General features: G+C 51.0%; 1 protein-coding gene across 1 annotated transcript in view; it reads right to left on the bottom strand.

Moving 5' to 3' along the window:
* Positions 1 to 1,515: 1,515 nt before the first annotated feature.
* Positions 1,516 to 25,068, bottom strand: part of Lasp1 (LIM and SH3 protein 1) — a 35,427-nt gene continuing 11,874 nt past the window's right edge. The window contains exons 3-7 of the mRNA XM_051175473.1: positions 20,643 to 20,727; positions 11,271 to 11,378; positions 5,158 to 5,314; positions 4,706 to 4,812; positions 1,516 to 4,050 (exon numbers count right to left, since the gene is read on the bottom strand). Coding sequence (XP_051031430.1) covers positions 3,877 to 4,050; positions 4,706 to 4,812; positions 5,158 to 5,314; positions 11,271 to 11,378; positions 20,643 to 20,727 — 631 coding nt within the window. The 3' untranslated portion in view covers positions 1,516 to 3,876. The remainder of the gene's footprint in view (positions 4,051 to 4,705; positions 4,813 to 5,157; positions 5,315 to 11,270; positions 11,379 to 20,642; positions 20,728 to 25,068) is intronic.

The following is a 25,068-nucleotide window of genomic DNA, read 5'->3' as shown; positions in this document are numbered from 1 at the left end:
CTCTGAGGTCTAATGTCCTTAGCCTCACCCCAAACAGTCCAGGAACTTAGGCCACTCCCAGAAGAGGAGCCTTCCTTGAGCAGGCAGCCCAGCAGGTGACAAGTGACCTTCCGGGAAGGGACCTACAGCAAGGAAGACAGGCGTGTCACCAGGTGGGCAGGCTCTTCTGCTGCTGTTGGGAACTATACACTGTCAGCTGCTGTGGGGACAGTGTGGGAAGAGCCCCGCCCAGAGCACTCCCTTTCTCCTGTCTGCGGCATTCAGCCTTGCCATTCTCTGGATTACTTTTGGCTCTTTGCCTCTCAGCAGCTGCTCCCCTGGGGCCAGAGAATACTTTCACATGTATCCCCAGTGGGAAATGCCCCTTTCCACAAAGCCTCTGGTCAGGTAGCTGAAGACCATGAGTGTGGAGGATGTCGGGAGGTGGAGAGTGTGGGTTCAAGAGGGTCGGTCAATTGCAAAAAAGCTCAGAGGTATTTTAAGAACTTTATAGCCTTTGCAGCTGCAGGGGACCCCAGCTTCAGGGAACTGAAGTACCTTCCCTATGCCCAGGGCATTTTTATTTTTCTCTGTATTTACACTTTAGCCATATGCTGAGAATAACTTGAATGAGGCTTCCAAAAAAAAACTATGCCATGTACAAAGTTTCAATTTATAGGTACCACAGTTTTCAGAACCAAGTTTTGCATAGGTCTTTTTTCTTCCTGGGAAAGTTCCAAACAAAGTTCACATAGCGAGACAAAATGTATCTGGTCAGTCAAAGGATGGATAAGGCTATGTGCTAGCTCTTCAGAGCTAGGCCAGGTGGCATTCAGTGGGTGGTTAGGGCTAGTTGCTACCACAGCGAAACGCTAGGCCAGCACGATACTGCCAGGCCAGCGAGGGGAGCCAGGGTCCAGGAGTGCTATCTCACCTACCACAGGTCCCTTCCCAGACCCACCAAACAAAAAGTCTGACCGTAGTGCCTGCAATCAAGCTGGATGGGAGAAGATGGGAGAGAAAAGTGGGAAGGTTGCCTTAAAATATTTAAAAAACGACAACAAAAATCGAAAAACCAGGCCACCCTATGGAGGGTTTATCTGTAGCACTGTAGACTGTCCTAGTTGCTACCATTTTACAATTCAAATGCCTGGGCTGAATTCACTGGCTGACTTGAACACTTGAGTAGCCAGAGACCAGGAACTTGAATGAGATGCCTGGCTGTCCCTGAGCACCCTGACTAGGAAGGAGGAAGGTGTTCAGTGGAAGAGGGGGTTCAGTGTGAGGGGCCTCAGAACTCGGAACGCCAGCCTTGTGTGCTGGCAGAATTGTCCCCAGTGGAAGCCATTGGAAGGCCGGGGTATGTCCTCGAGGAAGCCGGTGTTGGAGCATGATGAACAGGCAGTTATGCTTTGGTTTCTAGGTCAATCCTCTCTTTGAGGGGTAACTGGGCTCTCCATGGGTAATAGATCAACATCCTCTGGCAGACAGGACACACATAGAAGTTACTTCAAAGCTAAAGAGGAAGCTCAGCCCTCAGGTAAAAATTAGACTTTTATTTGCGTCACCAGGATAAAGATTCACTTTGTGGTTCAAGTCAATGTTCAGAATCATAACAGGCCAGAAAGAACTGATCCCGAGTGCAAGGCCGGGAGGGAGGGGACCAAACAGACCAAAGAAAGATGACAACTCCATATAAAAGATGAGTGGGCAGTTCACACACACAGACACACAGACACACACACACACAGATGGAATGTCGGACAGAGGCGAATTTCACGGGTCACTTCTGTTTCCTTTTAAATACAGGCTTTGTGGGGTGGTACTTTTGTCTTGTGTCCAGCTATTAACAAATAAAACGCTCCCTGGAGGGACATGAGGGCGGGAAAACAGGAAGCAGTGTGGGGAGAATTCACATCCCTCACCGTGGGACTTCTGGCATTGCAGGATTGACCCACAAAAGTTAAGTTCACAGTCTAGCCAAGGTGCCTTTTTCCCCCCTGGGTTTTGATTGGCTGAAAGACCTTTACGAAGGAAGAGACCGTGGGCTTGGGGATCCTGTGCTCTTCTAGGGGTGGATGCTTCTGGAAAAGAATATGGACTCCAGCTGGGGCCCTCAGCACCAATAGACAGATCCTCTTCCCTCTGTGGGTGTGAGCGTCTCCCCCATTTCTAGGGGGGTAGAAGAGCAATGTTGGGAAGGGAAATTCAGCTGACTGGAATCAGGCTGTGGCACCTCCCAAGCACAGGCCCTCCAAGAGCGAGAGTCCCTGACCTCTGGTCCCCAGAACCTCCTTGTGCTTTGAGATCAAAGGGAAATGGAGTAGACTGGCACCTTCCCAGGGGCTCCTGGTATACACCCACAGCCTCCCCAAGCTGCACACAGGAAAGGGGATTGGCCAGGCAGGAGGGTAGCTCCTTACTAATCTAGCAAGCCCTCACAGGTTGTCTTGACCCTTGCATCAGTGACCTGACCAATGCCTTCAGGTTCAAATCGCACCTGCAACAGGGTCTGTGTGCTAAGAGACCTGATAAGAGACTCTGAGTGAAGATGAGAGTCGGGGGACCCAGGAGAGGCGACAAGAGAACTCAGAGATGAATGAAGCTGAGTGAGGACTGTCCCAGGCCCCAGGTACAAAGGAGGAACCTGAGTTTAGCACCAGTCCAGAGATGGTGCCGCCAGCTTTGGAACTCTCCCGCTCCAAGGGACAGGAAAGCCCCAAGGGAGTTGGTACGGTGTGGGTGACTTGGTCTTACCCTACTCTGTAGACTCAGACACAAGGAGAGGAAAGCCTTCTCCCACCTCCCCAGTGAGTGAGCAAAAGGATGGAGCCTCCCTCCTGTGCGTCCAGGAGACTGTTTTCATTCTCTGGCTTTGTAAGCCCCAAGCCCCATCCAGCCTTGTGGAAGGAAGGCCATAGGAGACATAAAGACCTCTTCCCAGGGGAGCAGGAAGGAACAACCCAGTTAACTCAAGTTGCAAAGGCATCCCTTGCTTTAGCCTTCACAGCAGGTCCCAGCCAGGGAGATAAAGAGAGTCCCTGGAGCTGGGGGATGGGAGAAATAGGCCTGGGGAGAACACCCTGTTCCCTCCTTCCCGCTGCTGCCCCTAAAACTAAGGCAAGAACTTGACCCAAGCTGTGCCTCCTGAGGAGCTCTCTGGCCATCCTAGGTTTGCGTGGGCAGGACGGCACGCTCAGCGTGTGAAGGAACGCGTACTGGGTCAGGAGGGAGGACTAGCAGAAAGGTAGACTCATCACATTGGTCCCGACATAACTGAGGCTTCAATACCTACCCTCTGGGAATGGGTGGAACACCACCTGGAGGCATAAGGAGTATGGGGCTCACCCTAGGATACAGAGTATCAGGGGAGCTAGGCCAGGTGTTCTGAGGGGCTAAGGCAGGAAGTGAAGTTGGGGGGCTAACCAACCCTCCCTTCCCTAAGACAGGGTCTCATCTGGCTGTCCTGGAACTCAAGATGTAGACCAGGCCAGCCTTGAATTCAGAGATCTGTTTGTCTCTGGCTCCCACGTGCTGGGTTTAAAGGTATGTGCCACTATGCCCTGCCTATCCAATCTCTTTAATGGGTCTCCTATTTCAGCCCAGCCCTGTGAGCCCAGCCTCCCCAGAACAGCCCTGCCCTCCCCAGAGTGCCCAGCCTGTTCCATCCAGAGAGAAAAATCAGTCGGTTGGTCCAAGGGAAAACCTGCCAGAGGAAGGAGCCGGGGCAGTGGCAGAACAAGGCGTGGGGTGGCAAAAGAAGCTGGAGGAGGGGCAGGGATGAAGCAGTGGCGGATCTTAGAAGACAGAGAGACACTGAAGGGTGGACGGGTCAGGCCCCAGGACAGATGTGATGCCATGGAATGCACTGAAGAAGAGGGTGGGACAGCACGGGGCTCAGATGGCCTCCACGTAGTTGGCTGGCAGCATCCCTGTGTCGCCAGTGCGCTCCACGGTCCCATACATCCAGCCATCATCGATCTGCTGCACATTGACGATGGTGTCCCCGTCCTGGAAGGAGACCTCGTCCTCGTCGGCAGCACTGTAGTCATACACTGCGCGGTACCGTTTCTGGGAAGCACAGTCAATAGTCAGTCTGGGTATTGGATATAGGCTCTCCCATACCCAGACCATCACCTGTGCCAGGCAAGTAAGTGTTCCGCTAAGTGACAATGAACCAGAAGACACTCTATGGACTCTGCCATAGAGTATCTTGTACAGGTCAGCCTTAAAGTCCCATAGGTTCAACACCAAGATAGGGGTTTTAAAATGTGATATGCCATCCAGGGTGCATACCTTTAATCCCAGCACCCAGCATGGAGATCAGCCTAGCGCACCCTAGTGGGATGTATCCTAGAACATCAAGGCCAGCATGTTCAACACCAAGAACTGTCAAGCTTCTTATTGTTGCTCATTTTCTTGCCCACAAAAAAATAAAATGCATGAATCCTACCATAGGCCTGGCTCAAGATGGCAGGCAGCATAAGACTACCTCCTGCCCACACAAAAGCTAGTACCACATAATTGCTTTCTAAGCTTTCTAAGGGAAAGGGACACAGTACAGGGAACAGAACCCCAAAGTCCCATGCATATTAGGCAAGTGCTCTACCACTGAGCTATATATATCCTTAGCCTTTATCCCGTGTGTGTGCCCGTGTGTGCCCATACACAGGAGCATATAGCTGTGACCTCTCTCATCCAGTCTCCATTCTGGACAGATACTCACCCCGCCGCCACCTGGGGCACTACGCTGCTGTATGGAGACAGGGGCTGCGGGCTCCTTGTAGCCACCATAGGACTGAGTCAGCTGCTGTTGTTGAGGCTGCTGGTAAACTGGAAGATGGAAGAGACAGGACTCAGAAAGTGCCTTGCCAAGTCCATTGCCCCATTGCACCTAAGCCAAAGACATGAATTTTCAACCCCACTCCAGCCTTGCTCAGCAACCCCCCACAAAGGCTTACAGCTAGGTGTGTCTTGGACCTTCATGCTCCTCATACTGGGATCTACTTTTCCCTTTTCCTGATGGGTCCACCCACACCCTTAGCAGGGATGGGAATGCGATCCTGGGGAACAGTCCTACATGTATGGATGCCTGTGTGCGCAGCCCCTTCTCATTGTCCCATGCTCCTGACCTCAGGGGCCCCTCTTGCCCACCCCAGCTCCCAGGCTAGCACTTACCTGGGGCACTAGCTGGGATGTGGTGAGGCTGTGGCTGTTGCTGCTCCGGTGGCCTCCGGTAGCTGCCGCTGTCCTGGGGTTCTCGGCGCTCTGGTTCCACACCTTCACCTCCACTAGGCCCCATGCGGCTCTTCTCAAACTCCTCGTGGTATTTGATCTTCAGTGCAGAAGGAAAGGGCAGGTGAATGGCTCCATTACAAGCCAACCAGTCAAGTGCCTATCATCCTAGCCACTGAGGCAGCAGGGAGGAGCTGGGAACTCAAGGCCAGCCTGAGCAACACTGTGAGCCCCTATACACACACACACACACACACACACACCCGTGAGACTCCTGGAGAACTACAGAAAGAGTACCAGCTGCCTAAGTAACTTTCCTTTCTTTCTTTCTCTTCCTTCCTTCCTTCCTTCCTTCCTTTCTTTCTTTCTTTCTTTCTTTTGGAGACAAGGTCTTACCACACAGACCAGGCTGCCCTTGAACTCATTAGATGTTCACCTGCTTCCTGGATTAGTTAACCCTCCGTAAAATGGACCATTGAATGTGGGTGTGTATGCTATGAATTACAACAATGCAATGAGATAACAGCCATGAAATCCATGCCAGCCTGGCTATGTATCTATGGTTGAGGTGACATAATGCTTGGTCTAGTATAGTATAAACAAAGCCCCATACTCTGCATCAGGCATGGTATATGCCTTTAATAGCAGCCCTTGGGAGGTAGTGACATGTAGATCTGAGTTTAGGCCAGCCTGATCTACATAGCTAGGACAGCTGGAGCTACACAGGGAAAGCCTGTCTTGAAAAAGCAAAACAAACAAAAAAATATTGATAGCCTTAACATATGCACAGCTCTTCACACCAAGGCCGTAAAAGCGACCCACATGTTAAGTCCCTACCACTGACAACAGTCACCCTAAACTACAAGCAGGGGAGTTGGCTTTCAAGTTGTCCTCTGACCTCCACAACACATACTAGTAACTCAGGATGGGAAGAAAGGCTTGGAGACTTCTATGCTCAAACTTTCACTGGGACAGAGGACAAAGTCCCAGGTAGACAGACAGACAGGCCTTCGCCTGAGAACAAGTGAGGACAGTGATTAATTGCCTTGTTGCCATTCTACCTTCTTCTGTCCCCTCAAAATGGGAGGTAACCATCGGATCACCCTCTCCTGGGGAGGACCTAGACATGCAAACAGGAAGGGGAAACATGGGGCATAATGGCTGAAAGTGAGGCCCTGTACAGGCTGGCTACTGCCCTCCACTTCCTCCCCTGCCAAATAGGGAAGCTGTGTGATTACTCCTGGCCCACCTAGTAGTCACTTAAGCAAACAGGCAAAGCAATAACCGATTGTGACTCACACGTGACTCAGATCTTATTGTTATTTCATGTGTTTTACTTGCATGTATATCTGTGCACCACATACTTGGTGCCTTCAGAGGTGAGAAGAAGGCATTGGATCCCCTGGACCTGGAGTTACAGGTGGTTATGAGTCAGCATGTGGGTGCTGAGAACCAAATTAGGTTCTCTGCAAGAGCAGTAAGCACTCCCCAAAGTTCTGATCTTTTGTTTTTAACCCTGGCTGTACTGGAACCCACTCTATTAACCAGGCTGACCTCAAACACAGACAAAGAGTCCAAATGAGGACAGGCAGGGTCCAGGGCTCCGTAGAAGGAAGCCAGGCCTCTGTACCATGAGGTCTCTGTGCATGTGGGATCAGTGACTGGGACTGAAGGACCCTTATTGGGCAGGCCTTTTAGTGTGACTAGGTAGGGTCCCCTTCAAGGCTGGCTGGCTGATGTTCTGCTTTCTGAAGCACCTGCTTCCTGACTGCGGTGGAAAAAAAGTGACTGGCCACACGTCTGTCCCCACATGATGCTGTGTCATGGCTTAGCCAGTAACATCTAACTTTAAATGGAATAACCAGCTTGCTCTTGTAAGCTTGCCCTTTTTGGGGAAGGGAAGGGTCAGGGGCTGAAGTCCTACTTTATGCCCTAACATATTATTCTTTTCCTCTTCTCACCCAGCCCAAGAATAACATTTCATTATTGTCCCCATTTCACAGATGGGGAAGCCAAGGCTGAAGAGACAGGTAGGTTAAATAGGCTACCACAGAATCTAACCTAAGAGCCTTAGTTCTCAAACACCATGTAATATGGCTTCCTATCAGAGATTCATGTCCCACCCTGCCTTAGACAGGGTTTCTCTGGGTAGCCCTGGCTACCCTGGAACTGGCTCTGTAGAGCAGGCTGGCCTGAAACTCGGAGACCCACCCGTGTCTGCCTCCCAGGTACTGGAATTAAAGGCGTGTGCCACCACCGCCTGGCTTTCTTCTTAAGTGGCACTGAAGATGGGACCCAAGATGGCATGCATGAAAGACAAGTGTTCTACTACAGCTGGACACCTCTAGTCCTTGATTTGCACAGTAAGAACAGAGCTGTTTACTGTACCTGTTACAGTATGGTTCGGTTTGCAAGGGGAAAAATGGACACAAAATTGGGGCTGGAGGTATAGACATGTGAACAAGAGACCAATGCTCTCTCAAAAGGCCTCAGCAAAAGCCATTTCTCATTCATTAAAAACAAGTGCTGAGCCGGGCAGTGGTGGCGCACACCTTTAATCCCAGCACTCAGGAGGCAGAGGCAGGTGGATCTCTGTGAGTTCAAGGCCAGCCTGGTTTACTCAGTGAGTTCTAGGACAGCCTCCAAAGCTACAGAGAAACAGTTTCAAAAACAAAACAAAACAAAACAACAAAAAAAAAAAAAAAAACAAAAAACACAAAACAAGAACAACAAAATAAATAAAAGCAAAGGCTGGAGAGATGGCTCAACAGTTCAGTGCACTGGTTGCTCTTCCAGAGGACTCAATTCCCAACACCCACATGGCAACTCACACCTGTAACTCTAAGATCTGACACCCTCACACAGGCAAAACACCAATGCACACAAAATAAGAATAAGAATAAATTGTTTTTAAAAAATAAATAAAAAGTCCTCAGCGATTTGGAGCACACACAGCACACAGCACAGTGCCAAGGCACACCTCCAGGGAGACCAGAGTTATGAGACTGATGTCTGTTCTCACAGTGTAGAGAGCCTAGCTCTGCCTCCGGACACCACTGACAATGCTCATCACTGACCACATACCTGCTTTTCCCCACTGCAGTCACATGACTACTCTTACTTCACAGGAGTAAACTGAGGCTCACAGCCGCCCAGCAGCTAGCTGGAAAGACGGAAAGACAGGAGCCCCCATTCCAGCCAGCATGCCTGTGTCTCCCTCACCATCTTGCCTTACACAGGGCCGAGGACAAACCACACATCTCCAAGCGAACATCACCATCCCAGTAGAACAGACACTTGGTTTTCAACTGCTCTGGCTGGTGAAACCAGGCTCCATTTCTATAGGACAGTCTGGCCTTCAGAAATGGCCACCTGTCATTAGGCGCTAATCTAGGGAAGGACAGGCCACACACAGGGATGCTATTTTGGAACCAAAATACAGTGTGGCTCTGAACAGCAGCCTTCTTAGAGCTATGCTGGAGGCTGGCACCGCTTAGCTATAGCTCTGCCTGTGGTTTAAAGTTCCCTCAGAGTTCTGGGACACAGCCAGGTTTGTAGACCTCTGACTGAGGGGCTGGCCAAACCTTTTGAGTTTAAGCGATAACTTTCACTCAGTATGGACCACAGTAAGCCAGGGGATGCGTTTACAATGCTGAATCTCAGGCTCCAGTCCAGGGGTGCTAAACTGGAATGCTGGGGAAACAGAGGGCCTCCACGTTCACTAAATGCCCTACGATCGCAAGTGACCCTTTGTGTGTGGGGGGAAAACTGAACCCACAGGTCCTTGAGCATGCTAAGCACTCTACCACCAAGCTATAGCCCAGCTGACTGGGGGGGGGGGGGGGGACTCTGACAGAGACAGACTAATCACATTCATGAAAACCAGGGGAAAGACTTTCAGTCACACTTCACAGCTCCCAGCTCAGGCTCTGTCTGGTTGCTCTGGAAGCCCAAGTCAGGTTCAAGGCACTTCCCCCAGCTCAGAACCAGGACAATCAGCTAATTGCAGCCTCCAAGGTGGCTGATAAGATGCTATCTCTAGTGTGGATTTCTTAGCCACAGCCAGATTTTGTTACCAGAACTCCTCAGGCATTAATGCATCCAATGTTCAATGACAGGTTGCAGGAAGGCAGGTGAAACAGACTGGGTGTTAGAACATTCTGGAAACCTTCCAGAAAGTGACACTGGTCTCCTGTGAGTCTCCAAACTCACAGGGTAAATCAATGAATGGACGTCCCAGAGGGTGGCACACTGGTGGTGTCGCAAGACACAAAGGCACATGATTGGAGCTCTGTGAGCCATTCCATGGTTTCCCAACCACCCAAGGCCACACCACTTCCCTTCTCTCCATCTAGGGAACTCTTTGACACACCCTTTTACCCTTTGTGTGGTCTGAGCCAAAAAGGAAACTGTAGGGTGTGTGAGTCAGGCCCAGGCTGGAAGAGGGCAACTATAAGGTTTCCTGGGGGCCCGATGGGGTTTGAAGCTTCTGAAGATCACCCTCCATTCCAGGAGAAGCAGTGCATTTCCTCAGACTGTTCATTTTAAACTTCAGCTCAATGATTGGGTTGCAAAAACCGCTTGGTTAGACAGACTGTCCCTGGCGCTTTTTATGAAATAAGAACAGAGAATATCTGAGCTCTCCAAGTCCAAAGTACATATGACAGTGGCTCCCTTCTTTCCTCTTTTTGGTGCTGAGGAGGGCTCTCTAAGCCCGGTGCATGCTGGATGAATGCTCTACTGAGAAACTACATCGTTAGTCCTCCTTTAAGAGGTTTTCTTTTTTTCACACGGGCCCTCATTATAGAGCCAGGAATGGCTTCAACCTCTTGATCTTTGCCTCAACCTTCAGAGTGGCTTTCAATCCACGACTCTCCTGCCTCAGCCTCCCAAGAGCAGAAATGTACCACTAAAGAAATGTTTCTTCTAGACAGAGGGCAGAAAATTTGAAAGCTATTCCTCTAGGCAGGGTGGTTCCATCTCCGCCCTATGTTTATGGAATCTACATAACCATCCACTATAACTCACAGTGGCACAGTCCAGCTAGCTTATGAGACAGGCAGGGTGGTGAGGGATGTGGAACCTGGAGGGTGGGGACTTAGGTGGGTCATCTGAATCTAGACCCTATCCTATCCACTCCATCCCCAGTCCCTCAGCCCACAGTGACACAGGCAACTGTTACGGACACAAGGACAGTGCCTGCCTCAACCTTCATTTACAGGAGTCTTGTTGCAGCTAACGGGGCATGTTCTAATGCTCTATGCTCAGGCGTGTGCCCATGTTCTGTGATGTCACTCACAGAAGCACCCTACTCCCAGATATTCCAAATCAGGCCCCTGCAAGCCCAGAGCCACACAAGCTGCTAGTCTATGGCTGTGCAAAGAAGGAAACTGAGGTTTGTTCTCTAGCCCCAACGGCTCTAAAGGACCACACAGAGGCTGTCACTTCATTTCCCACTCACCTAACAGCTAGATACCTAACACCCAACAGAAATGATGGCCAGCCCCAGCTCTGGCCTGAAAAGGCCTGGAGGGGGTGCAGGGCCGGCAGGCCCCGCCAGCTGGGTTTTCACACAGGAAGGAAGAGCAAGCTGAGGTGGGAGGCTGGCGAGGGAGGGCGGAAATGACTGACGCGTTAGCACCCAGAGGCAGACAGGAGGCTCAACCCCCCAACCCCAGCTTTGACCCTGGCGATAAAACAAGCATCTAATCTGCACTCTGTCCCCCTCCACCATGCCAGGGGGATAAGGACGGCCTGCTCTAGAGAGTGGGAGGTAACTTAATATCCCCAGGAACACAACACACACACACACACACACACACACACACACACACACTCTAAAAGGGCAGTCTCTTTAAGAAGGAAATGCCACTTGGGCAGAATGCCTAGCAAAGAGGGGGAACAAAGAAAAGGCACTTGGGAGCCTCAGCTTTTCCCTTCCCTCTATTCAAGCCACTATCACACTGCAGGCTCTCCTGAGGAGCCCAGGCAGGGCTGCTAGGGATCGGATGAGAGAGGAGTGCATGCGTAGCTTGGATAACGGGGCAGGAGCTCACATTGCTGATCTGGTCCTGGGTCTTCTTGATTCTCTGCAGCTCAGGTGTGTCTGCCACCACGCTGAAGCCTTTACCCTTGTTCTTCTCAAACTCCTCCTTGTAGCGCACCTGGAGGCCAAGAGGGAAGAGTAGAGTCTGGGGTCAGGTGGAAGGTGAGGATAGGCATGCCTGGCCTGAGGCCCCTGGCCAGAAACCCCCATTTAAGCAGAAGCCTGAGCTGAAATGTGTCAGAGCAATCTTAACCCCATTAATAATCACATAGAAGGTTCGGAGGGGAGGCCACACATTGAATGCCCATTGAAGAGGCAACACCTTGGGACTAGAGCGATGCCTCAGTAGTTATGAGTACGAGCTGCTCTTCCAGAGAACTGCAGTGAACACTTAAACCCCAAAATAAATAAAATAAAGATGAAGATGGAGACACTTCTGCTCAGAGTCCTAACATCAGAACATGCTGACACCAGAAGATAGCATCAGCTGGGCATGGTGCTGCATGCCTCTAATCCCAGAACTTGGGAGGCAGAGGCAGGCAGACCTCTGTGAGTTCAAGGCCAGCCTGAAGCTAGCACCTGGGTGTAACCAGTAAAGCCCTGGGAATCAGAGGACTGCAGCACCCAGAAGCAGTGGCCCAAGTCTACTGAGATGAGCTCCAGACAGCTCAGCGGACTGTGTTCTCCAACGTACCGCAATGCACAGCAGTCATGACCCTTTCTAATGAATGGGTTTCCCACCAGGATCCCATGCCTTTGCCTGGCTATGACTTTGGTGACCACTGAGTGGCAGGCATCCTGGTTAACCTAAGTATAACTAAGGCCATGAGCAGCTAGCCTCCACCCACCCACCGTCCTTTCCTTCCCCAGCAATGGACAGGGGAGCCTGCTGTGCACCGGACTTGCAACCTGCTGATGCCAACTCTACCCACTGTCTGTGAGTAGATACCCAGGCATCCATGGCATCAACTTAGAGCTAGGTTGTTAGATTCATCTGCTGTGAGTTATTTACTTTCCCTAAAGTAACAATAAACCATACCGCAGCAGACTGCCTCTCTGTGACATGTGACCCAAGTCCAGTTCCTAACACCCATGTGGCAACTCACAACCATCTGTAACTCCAGCTCCAGGGTGTCCAAGGCCCTCTTCTACTCCCTGAGAGTATGGGGCACACACATGCTACACAATATCAGGCAAAACACCCATACACATAAAATAATACCCTTTTGTTTGTTTGTTTCTGTGTAGCCCTGGCTGTCCTGGAAGTCACTATGTAGACCAGGCTGGCCTCAAACTCACATAGATCTGCCTGCCTCTGCCTCTGGAGAGCTGGGATTAAAGGTGTGCCCCACCACTGTCCACCAATACATTTCTTCCTTTTTTCTCTCTCTCTTCCTCCCTCCCTTCCTTTTTTTAATAAAAAAGATCACTTCTCCTGCCTGAGGTCACATGGTTTAGCAGCAAATGTCCTGAGGCGCCAGGATGCCAGACTCCTACACTCCTCCTGCCTACGGCTATAAGAAGTCCTTGCCAAATCTGAGGAGTCAGTAGCCAGCATCCCAGCCAGAACATGGCAGGACCCACCTAGAGCGCGGGGGAGTTTTTAAGCAACCAGCTGAACAGGGTCTGTGCCAAAGGACAAAGGCGCTGCCCAGGAGAGCAGTAACCCATCACTGAGTCTTTGACAAGCCAGAACGGCTTCCTGAAGCCTGCCAAGCTGGAAACAATAATTATAGGATGGGGGAGGGCTGGACAGGCAGAACCTCGGGACAGTGGTTGGAGCCTTGGGGAAAGACCCACCACACCACTGCTGCCCCCTCTCAAGAACTCTATGGAAAACGAGAGGCACTCGGGATGCACTAGAGAAAGGACTTCCCCGGCACAAAATGAACTGCAATCTGAGGAACAGCTTGTCCTTCCCCGGGGATTTTAGAAACTAGAACAGAGGCTGGGAAATATTTGCAGGGTAGAGAACTACTCCTTGGCTTTGGATGTCTACTTTCTACCTCAGTTTCTGTTCCATGCCTCAACAGCTGCCTGGATTTCCTCTACAGTAGCTGCACTATCTCGAAAAGGGTCAGCCCAGGACATAGGGGCCAGGATGTTGGGAGTTTCCAGGAAGGCCAGGCAGCTCCCAGGCCTGGAGTCAGTGGTCACATGTTGAGCTACCACACTGAGGACTCACAGCTTGTGAGCACTGTCAGGATCACCATTTAGGTGATCCCTTGATGCAGATAAAAAGAAAGGCCTAAACCGGTTTGGTAGCTCAGGCCTGTAATCCAGCATTCAACGGGCTAGATTAGGCTCTGGCTACATAGCAAGACCAAATAGATCTGGCAGTTTGAATGCAGGTGGTTCAAACAAGGATGTGGACCTGGGCTGACACAGGCTTGTGAAAAATGCCTGAAGCTACAGGAGAAAGGTTTAGGCCCAGCCACCCAGAGGGACATTAGATGGATACCAACATCCACCCTCCTGGGAAGGCCTGAAACAGCACATGACTATGAGAAGGTCCTCCAGAAAGGAGACATCAAGAAAGAGAAGAAAAATTGAGACAGCAGAAACCCACAAGGATCCTACCATGCCGCTGATTCCTGTAAAAGGAGCCATCACAGACATTAGTTAGAACATGAGAAAAGCCGGAGAAGGTAACACATGTCTATAATCACTAAGCTCACAAGGTAGATGAAGTAAGATTTCAAGGGCAATCTGGGGTGTGTGTGTGTGTGTGTGTGCGCGCGCGCGCGCGCGTGTGTAGATATAACAATAAAGATATAACAAAGCAAGTTAGCAAGTTTGAAGCCACTCTGGGCTATATGAGACCCTACTTCAAAATATGCTTATACAAGCAAGTGTGTGTGTGCTCGAGTTCGTGCATGCACACATGAGCACAAGCTGGGCATGGTGATGCACGCACGTAATATTATGACTAGAAGCAGAGGCAGGAAGATGATGAGTTTGAGGCCAGTCCAGTTTATACAGTGAGATCACATTCTCTCTCCTTCATGTCAAAAGATAGGAGACTTCACATCACTAAATATGGGCCCAGAACCAGGAGTTTGGACTCATAGGCCCAATCTCCAACCAGCTTTGTAATCTTGGACCAGTGACTTAACTGTTGAAGCCTCGGGTTCCACATCTGTAAAATGGGAAATCAACGGTGGCGCCAGCACTGAAGGAGAAGGGCTGAGTCGCACACCACGTGAGGGCAACTGTGCAAGCGCTTTGTCAACGTGCTGAGCCAATGCCAAGCCCCCTCCTGCCTGTTTCCTTGCTCGGCAAGGGTCAGGCCCCTAATCCAGGGAACCATCACCATGGCAACACCCCAATGACATCAACTGGTTCCCAGGCTTAGGAACTGCCTTTCCTCCTCACTGGAAGGATCATCCATTTCACCCTAGTGTGGGAGGCAGAGAAGGCAGGATAGGAGGCGGCAGGGAAGCCTGGGTACCACACAGGGTAACTACAGGTTATTTACTTTTGCTTTATGTGTATTGGTGTTTTGCCATGGTATCATGTCTCCAGGTACTGGAGTTACAGACAGTTGTGAGCTGCCATGTGGGTGCTGAGAACTGAACCCAGGTCCTCTGGATAAGCAGCCAGTGTTCTTAACTACTGAGCCATCTCCCCAGCCCACCAAGTCCCCTGGTGAGGCTGGGGTGCAGGAAGGAAAGCTGGCTAGCTAGTCTCTAAAGATCCGCTCATCTGGAGCCTATGACCCTATCTAAGCATCTTTTGTCTTTAACAGAATAGAGGTGAGGAAAGTTCTGAGAGCTTTTTATTGCTAACGGGGGGTGGTCAGTAGACCCTCGCTGAGACTTTCCCTTCACCCATGCAAGAATGCCTGCATTTGTCTGGATGACTCACCAGCTATGGCAGGGTAGCAGTGGGGACAGAGCCTGCCAGGTCACTCAACCCAGCTGTCAGTTTGGCTACAATGGAGCCTGAACTTTGGCCAGATGTCTCCATCCCTGCTGGGTGCTGCCAGGGCCTCCCTCTCTGAAAATTCCCACAGCAGCATAGGGATTGACAGCCAGGCAGCCGGTATCCATGAAGATCTACCTTTCTTAGGTAGGTTTGATTACCCTCTCATTTATACCAGCTAAAAGCTGGTATGTAGCAGCATGTGCTGGATAAGTAAGAAATGAATTGAATACAGATACATCATCTGTCATGGTCTAGCATATGAAGCCAGGCCTAGTAGCACACTGTAATCCTAGTTACATAGCAAGACATCGTCTCTCAAAAAAAAAAAAAAAAAAAAAAAAAAAAAAAAAAAAAAAAAGAAAAGAAAAGAAAAAGAAAAGAGCTGTCTCAGGCAGAGGCAAGCAGTTCTCTCTGAGTTTCAGGGGCTCTAGGGCAAGTCCTAGGCCAGCCAGGGGTATATAGTGAGACTGTCTCAATAAACAGAAACAAACATTACTTTCTGTAATGCAATGACCTCATTTTGGTGTTGGGCCCACACTGTGTAACCCATTCCCTTCTAACAAAAAAATCAACTGGATTTTATTTCCATCAGACCCACAGATGAGATTAGCTACTGAAAGATTGGGGCTAGGGGTGGGGTGGGGGGGTCACAGTCATTGCATCCATTTCCTCTCCCTTCATAGAGAACAGCAAAAGGAAACATTTATCCAGCCCTGGCACCATGCCAAGAATGGCAAACACCTAATACATACTAACATCCCCACAGCCAACCCGGGGGAGATGACCCCACTTTACACATGGAGGCGGTTAAGTAACTAGCCCCAAGCTGTAGCTAGTGGTAGTAATCTAAGATTCAACCTTAGGCTGCTGACTCTGATAAAAACGAGGTAAGGTCTCAGTGTACTGCCTAGGCTTGCCAGTCCTGAGTGTGCACCTCCACACCACTATTAACAGAGCTTTTTTCTTTTTCTTCTTTGGTTTTCTCTGTGGCTTTGGAGGCTGTCCTGGAACTAGCTCTTGTAGACCAAGCTGGTTTTGAAGTCAGAGATCCACCTGCCTCTGCCTCCCGAGTGCTGGGATTAAAGGCATAACATGTACATGTATGCGTGTGTGCGTGCGTGCGTGCGTGCGTGCGTGTGTGTGTGTGTGTGTGTGTGTGTGTGTGTGTGTGTGTGTGTGTGTGTCTGTGCCCAGCATAACCTCAGAGATGCTTCCTTAGGGATACACCCTCCTCCTTTGAGACAGGGTTTCTCATAGGCCTGGGGCTCACCAATCAGGGCAGAGCTCCAGGAATCTTCTGGTCTGTGCCTCCCTACTGAGGGATTACAAACAGGAACTACTCTGACTTTTTTTTCCCACCTGAGGGGGTAAGAACTTCTCCCTAGTTCTTTGTGTTCAGGGTTACAAGGTAAGTGCTGCCACGCGCAGTAAGAGTGACACTCTTCCGTGCATGCAGCTGTTGTGCTGGTCATGGGATCCAAGACGAAATAAGAACCTGCCCCAAGATGAGTGGTGGAAAGGCACTGGACACTTCCCTCCCCTCAAGGGCATTTCCTGAAACACTCTATGAAGGAAGAAAAACCAGGCGCTCCAGCTCTGCTGCCTGGGGAGGCCTGTACTCCAGGCACACTCGCCCCCCCAGCCCCATCCCAAAGCTGCTGCCCCCATTTGGTGGGGTGCAAGGAGAAGGGGACCTGGGGGCAACCACTCACAATGTCATTTCTGGGTAGTTCTGAGGTAGGGAGGTCACAGATGTCCCAAACACCTGAAGTGCCACTTTGGGAACCAATACAGGAGTGGGGAAACAAAGTTGAAATGGCCCCGGCCAGGAAGAAGCCAGCCCTGGAAGGAGCCCACGCCTCCCTGCTGGGGTGGGACAGGGAAGGGGGAGAAGGCTCCCACTTTCCTTCCAGCCAGCCGCACAAAGCTCTAAGTAGCCCTGCCCCCACAGCAGCCACAGGCCTATCACCAGGCCAGCCGTGCAGTCCCTCCCAGCCTCATACCAGGCCCTGCCCCCAGCTTCTAGGAAAACCCATTTCACTCCTCACAGAGGAGGGGAGGAAAAAAAATAAAACTATGAAGGGGGGAACCTCAGACAGCACAGATGGTAAGTAGGACGTGGGAGAGACTGCAAAGGGGGGCAGGCTCTTTCGGCATCATCCCCCAGGTCCCCAGATCCAGGAGTGGAGCTGTGTCCCCAGTGCAGAAGGTCAACTCCTCACCTCCCATCCTGTTGACTGACACAGACCCTCCAGTGTGATACCACCTCAAAGCTCTACCTGGCTCTCATCTATTCAGCAGCCCAGCCCAGCAAGCCTCCAAAGCACATAACCAGTAATCCCAAACTTTAGGAGGCTCAGTCTGAGGCCAGCCCGGGTTAGCTGCCTGTAAACTGGTGCGATGGGCAGTCAGCCTTATAGCCCTATAGCCTGACCAGCTAAGCTCAAAGTCTGCCTGCCTTGGAGTCCTGGGCAAGTGGTATTGAGAGACTAGGAGTTAGATTTCCCCAGTAGGCAATCAGAGAGGGAGAAGAGGCTGTGGCTAGATAATAAAGATGTATCAGCGTGGCCTCCCCAAACCTCAGAGACCCCCTCCTACATAATCAATCCATCCACCTGCCTCTGCCTCTGCCTCCTGAGTGCTGGGATTAAAGGTGTATGCCACCAATGGCTGGCTAAGGAATGATCACTTCTTAGGCTAGGAGCAGCAGCTCACACCTAAAAATCTCAGCACCCAGGAGGCTGAGGCAGGAGAATTCCAGCCTGGACTATATAGGGAACTCCAGAGTAGCTAAGCATAGACTAAGACCCTGGCTCCAAAAAAAGAGGGGAAAAAAAAAAAAAAAACCCATAACGAAAGAGGGAGCCCCTCCCCCAGCGGGGGCTCTTCCCTACCTTTCTGACAATATGGTTGTGAAGACTGATGAATACAGACATATATATGTGTGTGCAGGACCTGTCCTTTACAAAAAACATAAAAGAATGATGGCTGGCCGGCCGAGTGTTGGTGGTGCACACCTTTAGTCCCAGCACTCGGGAGGCAGAGGCAGGTGGATCTTTGTGAGTTTGAGTCCAACCTGGTCTACAGAGCTAGTTCTAGGACAGGCTCCAAAGCTACAGAGAAACCCTGTCTTGAAAAACTAAAAAAAGAATGATAGCTGTTCCTACATACCCCACCTACTGGAGTCCATCAGGCCCCTGACAACCTAGGAACCTCCAAATCTGTGCGTGGGGAGCAGAACAGCCCTCCCAACAGCAACCCCAGTCCTAGTGCACATACAAAGGCAGAGGTCAGGAAGGGCAGAGCTGGCAGGCTCCTGATATTGGCCCCACCCCTATAGGGGTCAGATTCCAGAAGCAAAGGTACTGAGGGTGAATTCTCATGGGCTGGAAAGGGCAAGGGTATTGAATTTCTCCTTAGAGGATATAGAAAGAAAAATAAGTTCTGTTGCCTAAATCAGGCACCTGATTCTCTGACAGCTGTCCTTGCTTGCTAGAGGCAGTGGGAGTCTAAGCTCTGCCATTTCCCCTAGAGAGGCTAAGGGACAAGCAGCTGTCTGTACTGTGCAAGACACTGGAAGGCTACATATACTCAAGGCACCACACTTGTGTGCGTGAGGGAAAAGACCAGGGCTCAGACCCTATAACCTGGCTCAATGTGGCCTGGAACTCTGAGACACACTTTCCATGCAAGGACAGGAAGGAGCTCTCTTCCACCTACCCCCTACCCCTGGCGTTGCATCAAGGACAAGAAAGGAGAAGTTACTACATCGCTTATTAGGTTTCACCAGTTCTCAGCAGCAGCAGGGACTAATTTGTGTAGGGTTTTTGTTTTGTTTTGTTTTTGAGACAGGGTTTCTCTGTAGTTTTGGAGACCAGGCTGGCTTTGAACTCAGTTTGTTTCTGCCTCCCAAGTGCTGGGACTAAAGGCGTTCGCTGCTACCACCACCACCAGGGTATTTTGTGTTTTTTTTTTTTTTTTTTTTTTTTTTTTTTTTTTTAAGAGGGAAAAGACTACTTCCCTTCAGGTAGTAGATAAAAACTGTAAAGCCACCAGGTGTGGTGCAACCTACAATCCAGGTACTTGGGAGATAGAGATAGAAGGATAAGTTCAATGTCATTCTTTTCTCTTCTAAGATTTTTTTTTTTAATTTATTTACTTTTATTTCATGTGCATTAGTGTTTTGCCATGGGCGTCGGGTTCCCTGGAACTGGAGTTACAAACAATTGTGAGTGGCCATGTGAGTGTTGAGAATTGAACCCCAGGTCCATCTGGAAGAGCAGTCAGAGCTCGTAACCACTGAGCCATCTCTCCAGCCCCCTCCTAAGATATTTTTGTTTGTTTTTGCTTTTTTTTTTTTTTCCAAGACAGTGTTTCTCTGTGTAGCCCTGGCTGTCCTGGAACTCACTTTGTAGACAAAGCTGGCCTCGAACTCATGGAGATCCGCCTGCCTCTGCAACTAAGAGTGTGCCACCAATGTCCAGCTAAGATTTTTTTTTTAATGTTCGATTGTATGTAGGTGTATGTGTCTCCATGTGGCTTTAAGCATGTGACCGAAGATGCCCGTGGAGGCCAGAGGCTTCAGATTCCAGAGAGCCAGAGTTACAAAGGTGGTGATGCTTTGGGTTCTGAGCTGTCTTTCCAGCCCCAGGGCAATTTTTTAAAGGGCTATGTGACATTATCATCTCAAAACAACAACAACCAGAACACACAAACAACAACACAAATCTACTCGAAACAGCCCTGCAAGGGACGCCTCACTTCTCATGGATGACGAGTGAGTCCTTGTGGCCCAGCTGGCACTACCCTGGGCACCTCGCCAACCCAGTAAATTCCCCTACTTGTATTCTCATTTAATCTTTTAATCCTTGCCAGGCCAGGCTGGTTCAAGGCAGAGTGCGTTAATAAGGGCTCAGGGCTTCAGACCACCTAGCTCGGCGTGGCTCAGTATCCCTGAAGGACAGTGTTCTCCGAGGCAGGGCAGAGGGTGTCTCCTCTACTGCCATTGCCTGTGACACTCAGGAAGTCAGGCTAAAGAGACGGGAGGACTGACCCCCCCCTCACACTGCCCTCTCTCCAAGGGGAGCAAAAGGTCTCAGGACCTAGTTACAGAGGATAGGCTGCGAGACCCAGACTGGCAAGCTGCTGGCTGCCTCCAAGCGCTTCCTTCTGTGCCAGGTATGAATGCAGTGGCAGGCAGAGGACAGCTTCCTGGAGAAGGCAGGTTCCAGGAGCTCCAGCAGGGTCAAACAGATGCCCACCCCTCTCCAACCAACTTCAGATAGGTAGGCAGTAGTATCTCTCCCCCTCCCCATCAAGTCAGGAAGTGTGAGGTAACTGAGGAAAGGTGGGCGTGGGGAGACAGACCAGCCTGGGATTTCAGCATCTCAGCCCTCAGAGACCACAGGTGCCCTTGCCCAATCCACTTCCACCAGCCAGAGCGCCCGCCCCTCACCTGACTCTGCAGCTCACTCTGTTGCTTGAGGCGGAGGTTTTCCGGAGTGTCAGCCACCATGGTGAAGGACTGCTTGGGGTAGTGTCTGCCGGACAGAAAGAAGATGGGGCATCACTCTGGGGAAGGGAGGAGAACCCTGGGCTTCTCTGTTGTTAAGACAGCCCCAACCCACTTGTCAGGGCTGAAGGGAGTCAGGAACCTCCAGGCACAGCCTGGGCTAGCTGAGGAGGCAAGACACAGCAGGCCTGAGGGCTGCCTGGCAGAACTGTCCAGGGCCACGGGGAGGCTTCTGAAGGTTTCCGATTACCCTTGTTTCAGATAATCCCAGAGTCTCCCAGAGGATCCCAGGGCCAGGCTACCTGGGAGGACCTAGTCGGCTGTGCAGACGGCACAGAATCAGAACTGAAACTAGCAATGAAAACCAAGCACACAGGGGCAGAGAAGACCCAAGGCTGAAAGAAAAATAAATAGCAGATACCAGAAGGTTCCCTGTCAAAAGTAGTCAACTAAGAGAATATGTGAGTCAGGCGGTGGCGGCACACGCCTTTAATCCCAGCACTCAGGAGGCAAAGGCAGGTGGGTCTCGAGTTCGAGGCCAGTCTGGTCTACAGAGGAAGTTAGTTACAGGTCAGCCGGGGATACCCAGAGAAATTTTGTCTTGAAAACCAAAGAGGGAGAAGTATGGGTCCAACAAGGTGTTAAGGGGCTAACAAGGTCCAAATACAGGGCAGGTGGCTAGTCACCTTCCAGTGACAGGTAACAGCAGTTAGTGTTGTCCTGTGACTTAGTTTACCAAACTTTTGTAGTGTCGTCACTGTTTTCCTTTGATAGACACAGCAGAGGCTAGAGAGGCTGAACAGTACAATCTAAACACTCAGAAAGAGTCAAAATTCTGACCCCTAGAAAACGCTGCTGCAGGTGGCCCAGAACCCTGCCTGCGAGGACCTGAAAGATAATGCCCTTATTGACAGAGAGGTAAACTGTGCTGGTACTAGCTTTTGTCACTCAGCAGTCACTGAGCTCATATATTCCTCACATCGCCACTCTCTTCACCATGAGGGGAGAAAACAGTTGTTTTTGATCGCTTGTTTATTGATTTATACAAGCTTCCAGAACAGCGGTTGAAGCACAGCAAATACTTGAGTAAACAAACATCACAGCAGGTGTTGAAGTCGGGGCTCGGCTCGGACAAGAGGACTCTTCCACCACCTGTGTCACCACGAGGCCAGGCCGGTCCTCAGGAAAACCAGCCCCGGTCTGTGTCTAAGTGCTGGAAATCTCAGGGACAGTGAGGGGCTTCTCCAAGCAAGAATTGTATTGAAAAGTCTTGACTTGGCTGTGTTTAGCTCTGGGTGACTGCATCTATCACAGCTGTGACTATTACAGACCCCCTGACTCACAGGGAGCCAGGCACCATGTAAGAAGAGACAGATGGCCCCTTATGGCTTTTTTCTAGGTATGACCCACCCAGGATGGTTGACATGTCCACAGCAGGTCACGAACTACCACCACATGCTTGTATGATTTAGCCAAACCCAGCATATTCTCCAGCCACCTGTACCAACATGTGATATCCCTCCCTCCGGGCTACCTTGGGCAGCGAGGACAACCAAAGAAGGTGTGGCTAGAAGGGACCCAGTGATGGGCTCTGTTTCTAGGTGACCATCTTCATCCCCTTGCTCATGTCACTGTCCTAAGCCTAGGCGATGCCTATTTGGATTCTGGTCATCACAGTTAGCCACATAAAGAGCTCCCCCAGGAAAAGGGGGGAGCTAGATGGGAAAAGCAAACACAGGTGCCTGCAGCTGGCAGCAGGAATGGCCTTGGATGAAGGCAGGCAAAGACAAGGTCCCACCCCCAGGTCTGGCCCAGTGCCCTGCAGCCAGGCCACCCACAGCTCAGGAGCCCATCCAAAAATTCCTGCTCCTGTTCGGGGCCAGGGAGGATCAAGCGGGACTCTGTTCCCAGAGACAAGAAATGAACAGAAGGAATAGAAGATGTCTATGAGAACTGGTTGGTACTGAGACCCTGGGAGGTAAGACTTCAGAAGGGATCCTCCACACAAACCGGACCCACTCTGAAGGGAAGTGGGAGACAAACCAGAGTGAGCCAGGCATCGGTCAGTGAAGATGTACACACTAGAAGTAGGGGATCCAGGATCCAGGCAGCTCTGGCCAGGTGTGAAGGGTCAAGTCTGATAAGCAGCCAGCATTGTGTTAGACAGGGTGGAGGCAGCCTGGAGAGCGGAACTCTCCAGAAGGCAGGAACTCAACAAGCACACATCCACAGAAGCTGATCCACAAACCCTGGCCTTATGTACAGACTTAAAAGCACAAAGGCATCTCCATTGGCCCAGGGATAACCAGACACGTGCAGACAGCCACACCCTCTCTCTAGTTCTGCAGCTCCTGTAGTACACACACAGCATCTGCCTGCGTGTGAGTAACATATAGGTGTGTCCTCCAAATTGGCAAGCATTTCCTGAACACGGAGCTGACAGCTATGCCCCCCCCATTCACAAACCTCCTCCACTCACCCTGTCCCTCTGCTACACCCTATACCCCATCAGAAGATCCCAGGCGCCCCTCCAACATGCACCAAATGCTTCACTTCAGATGGGATTGGGGGTACTTCATCATCTCTTTGTGACCATCATGGTCTTCTCCACCCCCTAGAACAGGGGGAGGGAGCCTAGATATGGACTCCAGAGGGCTAGGGATGAGGGAGGAATTTAATCCTATATCAGTTTTTGTAGATTAAGGAGCTCCAGACACTGTGGAGCCCTGCTACACCCAACCCCAGGCAGAGGAAGGGCTCCACTGCATCCCTCCTGATGGGTCAGCCCGGTCCCCTCCCCACAGCCCCCAACCCTGAGTGAGACAACCCTGCCTTTCCCTTCTCCTGCTAGCTGATGTGCTTCAGGTTCCCATGGCAACCTCATCCTCAGCTCCAGGCAGGAGAGCAGAGAAAGGGAGAGAGGAAGGAGGGAGGTCTATGGGGTATGGGGGCAGGGGAAGCAGACTACAAGAGTATCCTTAACCAAGAAGAAGCCCAAGGGGCCTGGGCTGGTTTCTTGTAGACAGCTGTGCTCAGGTTTGTTTCTAGAAGGCAGGACACCAGAGTCCCGGTGCCGCACCCCTCCCCCAACACGGTGGTCTCTGAAGAGGACTCCGAGTGATCGCCAGGAACATTGCTACGAATTCTGCTTTTCTCCTCCCTCTTAGACCCCAGGTTGATGCCACCTTTCACCTTCAGATTTAGGGGGTGGGGCGGGGGAGGGGAAGGAACACACCAGTGTGGACTCAGAAACAGCTAAGACCACAAAACCACACATGCCAGGCAGACCTTCAGGCCACAGAAACAAAATGAGAGATGATATGAGCTCAGGCCACAGCTCAGCTGCTCTTTGTCCCTTCCTGGGCCAGCCCCTTATTAATCATTCCCAGAGAGTGCGGTGCCTTCCACAGAGGTCTCGCTACAGACCTGTCTTTGCCTATGATAGCTCCAACAGGAAGCAGGGGGTGAGGGTGGGGGCATAGATAGGCCAATAGGACAGGAAGCTGGATGGGGAGGGACAGGCTACCTGCAGTCCAGGAAGGCAGGCGACAACAGGAAAAGCCTGTGGTAGCCAGAAGGTAGGCAGGGAGCTAGGCAGCTGCTGCTGGGAGGGGGGTGACACACTATGACACCACAGGCTCAGAGTTCCCAACTCCTTCACAATCTGTCAGGTGTACAGCCTCTCCCCAAATACCCGACAAGGCTGGAAGAGGCAGGCATCACCTGGATCCCGATTTTGCATACAGAGAAACTGAGGCTTGGAGTCAAGAATAGAGACTTTGAGTGGCATACAGTCCTCTGTCCCACATCTGCCTGGCCAGCTGAAGGGCACGAAGACCTGTTAGGGCAGATGGCCCTAGTCCCGCTGCAGCTCCCAGAGGTCTGTGAAAAGCTCAACTGGCAGGGTGACAGCCAAACGAAGTGCTTCATCCTTCAAGCCCATTCCCCAGTCTGACCTCTAAAACCCTTGAGAGGACAAAGACCTAAGGGATGAGGAGACATGGTCTCCATCTCAGGCAATGAGCTACACACCTGAGGACCTAACATACTGTTCCGTGGTGGGAGCCCACTGTGAAGCTGATCCTAGATGACAGGGAGTGTGGGGGACAGTGTGAGCAGGACTTGTATCCAGAGGGTCAACAAGGACAGGCCACAGATTCTGAGCGCCTAGCTCCCCATTTCTTCAGGGAACATCATTCCTTCCAGGCTGGGACCTCTTTAAAAAAAAGACAAAAAACAAAAAAACAAAAACAAAAACACAGCTTTGTGTTCAAAGCAGAGTAAAAATACATCAGCAAAATACAAGGAACCTTTGGGTTTTAGCAAAAGGAAGGGGAGAAGAAAAAAGCCCTAACATCTGGCCTCTGGT

The sequence above is a fragment of the Phodopus roborovskii genome, unplaced genomic scaffold (genome assembly GCF_943737965.1).
Source record: "Phodopus roborovskii unplaced genomic scaffold, PHOROB, whole genome shotgun sequence".
Lineage (NCBI taxonomy): Eukaryota > Metazoa > Chordata > Mammalia > Rodentia > Cricetidae > Phodopus > Phodopus roborovskii.
This window is presented reverse-complemented; position numbering and strand designations above follow the sequence as displayed.